The 6,581-nt window shown below is 44.8% G+C and overlaps 1 protein-coding gene across 11 annotated transcripts in view; it reads left to right on the plus strand.

The window, feature by feature from the left end:
- Positions 1 to 3,504, plus strand: part of LOC128893881 (solute carrier family 12 member 4) — a 139,799-nt gene extending 136,295 nt beyond the window's left edge. For all 11 annotated transcript variants that reach the window (XM_054155181.1, XM_054155182.1, XM_054155184.1 and 8 more), the window contains 3 exons: positions 612 to 928; positions 1,004 to 1,143; positions 1,321 to 3,504. In XM_054155181.1, coding sequence (XP_054011156.1) covers positions 612 to 928; positions 1,004 to 1,143; positions 1,321 to 1,412 — 549 coding nt within the window. In that variant the 3' untranslated portion in view covers positions 1,413 to 3,504. The remainder of the gene's footprint in view (positions 1 to 611; positions 929 to 1,003; positions 1,144 to 1,320) is intronic.
- The last annotated feature ends 3,077 nt before the right edge of the window (positions 3,505 to 6,581 follow it).

The raw sequence follows: 6,581 nt of genomic DNA on the forward strand, positions 1-6,581 counted from the left end.
TCCATGATCCTGTCACCCCCCACCCCCTTGAACCCCCCCCCCCCCCCGAGCCCCCCAGTCTCCGATGTTTCATAACAACGCATTTTCGTTTGTCGACCATCTGACAAACTCACACCTGTCACCTCGAATAACCCATTCAGAGAAACTAAACTCATGGAGGTGACGCGAGAATCGTCACTCCGGAAGACTCGCGATTCCCTGTCGGTAACAATGGGTGCATTCGGTGGACACAACTGATCACCGATCATTAGAGATTTTCTGCCCGGAACACGTTGTGAATCATGGATCGGTATCAGTTGTCTCTGATGGAATGTACCCAATGGCTCCAACCGCCCCCTCTAATGGTCGCTGCATCGTTTTGTACAAAAGCCTCCACCAGTTTGCTTTCTTGTTCATGATTATCTCTGGTACGCCCGAAAACGGCCCCAGTTTCAGCTTGATTGGCACGTTCATTCCGAATGCTTACATTAGTGGTCATTTATTTAGCCAGATCATAGAGTGCTTTGACGCTAGTGTTAGTCGTCTTTCGACACACTTGACTGTCTCCTGCTGTTCGGGACACGGCGGTCCGAGCCCGAATTCGCTGATCGTCGTTCTTATCGTGAACACAGGTGCAGACGATCGTGGACCATCACCACAACGTGGACGTGAAGATCGCCACCAAGGTGAGATTCCAGGAGCCGGGAAGCCAGAACGCGAACGTGGACGAGGCGCAGGAGAAGCTCGTGCAGGATACAGAGTCGGGCAAGGATTCGGACGGAGGCGACAACAACGAGGGCGTGGAGGAGACGAAGGACGGCGACGAGGAAACCAAGTTGATCGCCGGCTCGCCCAAGCAGGACAACAAGGAGAACACCGAGAAGGAGGCGAAGGAGAGCGAAGAGAAGAAAACTGAGAGCCCTGAGACGAAGCAAATCACGATTACACCGTAAGCGATAATTTCAACGATCCTTTCGATGTAAAGGTTGATCAGATCACTTGTCTGACGTTATACTGTTTTCAGCGACGAGGGTGACGTGAGGCGTATGCACACTTCCGTGAAGCTAAACGAAGTGATCGTCGAAAAGAGCCATGACGCTCAGTTAGTCATTCTCAATCTTCCTGGACCACCACGGGACACTAAAATGGAACGTGAATCAAACTGTATCCTTTCGACGCTTAAGACCTTTCTTGATTATAATATCTAACAGATAGATAGCATTTTATCCCTCGTTGCATTCCTTGTGAAATTTCAAGGAGACCCCGAAACACGGTACAATGTTAGAACAAAGTCGAGAAGGCGCTGTTGTATTTGTATTTTTCTTGACCACCGCGCGACAGATATGGAATTCCTAGAGGTTCTCACCGAGGGTCTGGACAGGGTGCTGATGGTGCGTGGCGGCGGACGGGAGGTGATCACCATCTACTCGTGAACTAGACCGGGAGGAATGGAAGTAACCGCCTCGCAAAAGCAGAAATCTAGTTTACTTCTTAAAGACCTAAACGACTTCACCCTAAGGAACACGTTGCTCTTGTGCCATTGTCTGAGCAGTCACTTGCGTTTCGCGTTGTGAACATACGGTTACCGAAGAAGAGTACGTACGAATCCCGATTGACGATGCCGTATTGGCGGACTCCGGATCGACTGGATCGAGGGGAGCTCGTAGGCTCGTTATAAGCTAATCCTCGAGAAGGCCAAAAGTGACATGCCAAAGGATATAAGTTTCCTTTAACTGAATTTCACAATGTAAACTAGGATACGTAGGATCTATCTTATTTACACTCGTCCCTTTCGATGAGATAGACAATGTGGTTTTATCCGTATCGCGAAAACTCTGCGCGGCAATACAAGAGAGAAAAAAAAGAAAAAACCAGACAGGTAGTACACAGAGCGTATCTCGATCTTAAATATTGTAATCAGGTTGACTCCGACGAACCGCGCGAGCAGATGTTGTTGCTCGTCGAGTGGAAGAGTTTTGATGACGATGAGAGAGAATCGACGAGGAAGAACCGACACGTCCCGAGTAAACTCACTCCGATTCTAATTAACTCCCATTGAAACTGAAATCAAAATTTTTTGGTCCGAGGCTAAGATCGAAGCATCTACGAAACCACTGCCAGAATACTTTCTAAATGCTTCGCGTTTAACCAAAGACGCGAGAGGCTCATTTTTCTACACGCATTGTCGTTATAGAGAGTATAATAGGTATGTATAATTCTACTGCTTATAGGTGAACTTAGGGTAGCATAGGATAGCGCGTTGAAGTACGCCGACGAACGCGCACGCGCGGCGGAAGTTCGGACGAACGCTGCAGCGTGAACAGCTTTACGTGGACGTACGACTCCTGCACGAATGCACCTGTGCTCGCAGAAGTCGCGAGAACGCGTCCCTCTAATTCATAGAAATTTTACGCGCGGACTAAGACGTAATGACGAGGTGGAAACCAAACTTACTAGAAAATTCTGAAAGTTACAATGCGCGACACCGCGCTGCTACGACTATAGAGATAGTTGAAATTGTCTATCTATTAAGAAAAGTATATTACTGCCAAAGTCTTGAAATCGTTTACTAGGATTACTCGGACACCGACCGTAGTAGGTCTAATGTAAAAGGGAGTTCGAACTCTCGGTGCGTTACAAAGGATACAGTACCCAAGAATTACTTGAAAATATCGGAGACTAACAGCAATAGGACTACCGTACAAACTAATCGAACTGTACTGGCCGAAGTATAAACTAAAAGTAAAATTCTTCATACTAATCTGCCTTGCTGCGATGCTACGACGAGAAAGACTTACAGCGATAGGGTTATCGTACTAGCTCAAGCTCTTAACATGCTAAAGAATATATTGCCAAGAAATTTTTAAAAATTACTAATATATCAAAGGTTAACCAAGGAATTGGTGAATAGTTCTCGAAGTTACTGATACGTATATCGATACACACGCCGATGCAACCGATACCACTGTCTCTGACAACAGTAGCACCGAGAAAAAACCAATTGAAATTCTCCAAAGCATCGCATAAACGTATTGCTACGGTATCCTAGATATTACCAATTCGCATCATCAATGATCAACGGCAACAACATTCGGTACTAACATCTGTACGCACAGACCCTCAACCCTGAGACTCTCTTCACCGTTTTATACTTCGATATATATACTCGTATCTCAAGCACGTAAATCTTGCGTTCCCATAAAGGTTCAGGCAGCAGCGTTCTCCTAAAATAAAGTAAACCCGACGCGTATATTCGGGCATCTCCTTCAGGACTGAAGTTCGTTTTTCCATTGTACGTTCTCGACCTTCTCGCGCGTCGAAGTCTTTGTCTAGATTCGCGTCTATATACTGTCCAAGGCCTACTGGTCCGTTTCACCGCTCTGAAAGGAACACATCTCCGCGTACACACAGAACACACACATAAGTAAACAGTCTTCTGCGAGCACGGATTCGCGTAGATCATACAGAGACGAACAATGAATGCCAAAAAAAAAAAAAAAAAAAAAAAAAAATTGAAGTTTAGAAGAGAATAAAGAGATACGCGCGCCCATTTTCCCTTAACTCTCATCGAAGGATAGCGTAGCTCAGCGATCGGTCGCGTTTAAGTGTCGTGTGCATGTCACGTTTCATGCACGGTCCGAAACTATTCGGTCGTGCTTCATTTAGATAGGCACTATCCAATACTTATATACATAAACGTATATTTATAAGTAACCGAAGACGAGTCATGTATATGTATATATATGTGTGTGTATATAGTACATGTATAGCACATATGTGTAAGTATATATGACGAATAGTTTATTGTACGGAAAGGTGAAGTCGAGGATCGACGAACAGAAGAAAAAGCAAAGAATCTTTTTAAAAAGAGGAATCACGTAGCCGCGGGTGACCTATTGTACCCGTCGATACACTGTGTCTACTTAATCGATACCCGTGAACGGATCACAGTTCCGGAAAGAGAGTTTATCCGAGCGGAAACGAGTCGAGCACTCGGGGAACCTTCGTGGTCGTTTGACACCTGGCTAGGGAACAGCGCAACCGATTGTAGGACTCTTCTATTTGGGAATCGCGGATCAGTGTCGAGGATATTCCGAGAACGAGGTTCCGGGGGATGTTAGAAGTACGCACAAAAATAAACAGAAAATGTCCGACTAACGTAGGTTAGGAAATCAGTCTCGATTTAAGCGCGATAGGTTTAAAATTACTCTAACGCAACAGAGACTGTCGCTATAGTAACATTATAGTCATGTAATACTCTCTTGTTATCCCATTCGTACCCACGTTTCTACTTTCTCGTTGTCATACAATCAAACACCGATGACATATTCTAACGGCGAGTAAATTAAGGAAAGTAATTAGTGGAAACGACAGACTCGATTTGCAGACCTATATTACCCGAATACTTTTCGTTTATTTTCGTGAGTATGATACATAGTCCTGTTGGTCCAAGTCTATTCGCATGAAAGTACAGTAGAACCTCGCTTATCCGAACAAGTTCGGGGACAAGACAGTTCCGGTAACCGAGTAGTTCAGATAATAGAGCATAGTTTAGGTAATAGAAGCTACGGAGGGGCTAGATGGGACTGGACTCAGTACCCTCCAGCACCCCCAGCTTCTATTACCCAACCATGGCCAAGCATAAAAGTCCATAGTAGATGGTTCTTGCAGAGTATTGCTAGTACACCTCCATTACCTCAACTAGTCCGTTATCAGAACTGCCTAGTCCCCGGACGTGTCTAGATAACAGAGGTTCCACTGTACGAAGGTCTGAAGCTGAGGATGTCGAGCAACAAAATTGCGCAACGTTGCCATTCTCCGCGATGCTCCCAGCAAACGTCCAAGGATCAAATTTCCCGACGTTATCGCGCGTAGGAAATTCGAGCGATTGCTTCAAAATTGTCACGCGAACGTCATTGTATCTACCTCAGCGCCGTCACCTTACTCTGAAGGGTAGTACTCGATCGTGCGAAGGGTGTCACACCTTTGTACAGGCCCTGTCGAATCGTAAGAGTGGCCTCGTGGCGACGAGAGGATGTTAGAATTCGACAAAAAAGAAAAAAAAAAAGAAAAGCAATACAACACCGTCACTGTCTTCAGCGTTGGGTCGAGGGATGAGAAAGAGCGACGGAGGAGGAAAAGCCAGCACGAGCTGAACGCGCGGGTTCACGAGAACGCTCGTCACGTCTCTGTCTATCGTCCACGATGTTGCGACATGTACTTTCTAATTTTAATACGTTACTCACTTGTCGATTACCATATATTTTATGTGTAGTTGCCTATCCGTTTAGGCATCGGCACTGCATAGTTTATACGAGACATGTTGACTATGAGAAGAGTTTATTCGCGAGTAAGGGGGAGGGGGGGGGGGTGGTGACGATGTAGGGGCAAGAGAAAATATTTGGAAAAGAAAGCGTCATGAGAACAAACAAAGAGACAAGACGAAGAGAAATACGTTAAAAATCGTGTTGTACATAAATAGATAGACTTTAAAATCACAAACGGGGGGAGGGGGGGTGGGGGTGGGGTAGATGTGGACCCTTGAGGGACTTAAAAACACAGAGATCAGCACACAAGATGGCGGCGATTGCATGAAGTTTCCGAGGGGGTGGGGGTGGGGGTGGGGGGATCAGAGAAGGAACATCTTTTTCATAGATCAAACAGTATTGCAATGCGTTCTGCTGCCGCTTTAATATTTTACTATGTCGTATTTACTTGAAAATGCACAATTGACCATATGGACACACATACAAAATCACGTTAATAAAATAAAACTTAAAAAAAAAAAAACACATACACACACGCGCGCGTGCGGCACGTAAGTGTAAAAAAAAAAGAAAAGAAAAACAGTGAATATATTATATAAATATATATACAAAAGTATAAGGAATATGTATACACCTGCGAGCTTGGCGATTGTCGGGGGACTTATCGTGCGTCGTTTGCGGTGCGTCCCGTTTGAGAACGGGCCTCGCGTCTGGTTTAAATCACCTCTAGGCTGTGAGATGCGAGCTAAGCAGCAGAAGAGACTTGCTCGAGACCTCAATCATATGTGTCAAATCAAGCGGATGCTAATATACATAACTATACATACATACATACATACTTTTAATGAAAAAAAGAAAAACACAACCAAAACGAAAAAAAAAAAAGAATAAGAAATCATCAACAACAACAACTTATCTTGTTGACCCCGAGTCCGGTCCACCCGTAACGAGACTTTTCCCTCGCTCGTGGGGCGACGACACACCACTTAGTTTTTTCTCTCCTCGAGACACCTTTTAGAGTTCGAGTTACTAAAAAGCGACAAACAAAAATGAAAAAAAAAAATTACCACCGATAAATAAAGAAAATACAGAAAATCACGAAAAAAAAAGAAATAAATGCGTATGGACAAAAAAAAACTGCGACGATTTATCGATATTCCCATAAGGAACCGGAAGTTAAACGTTAAAACTACATAGAGTAATGGAAGGGATAAGAGAGAGAGAGAGAGTGTGTGTGTGTGTGTGTGTGTGTGTGCGCGCGCGCGTGCGTGCGCGCGTGTGTGTGTGTGAGAGAGAGAGAGAGAGAGAGAGAGAGAGAGAGAGAGAGAGAGAGAG

The sequence above is a fragment of the Hylaeus anthracinus genome, unplaced genomic scaffold (genome assembly GCF_026225885.1).
Source record: "Hylaeus anthracinus isolate JK02 unplaced genomic scaffold, UHH_iyHylAnth1.0_haploid 3, whole genome shotgun sequence".
Classification (NCBI taxonomy): Eukaryota; Metazoa; Arthropoda; class Insecta; order Hymenoptera; family Colletidae; genus Hylaeus; species Hylaeus anthracinus.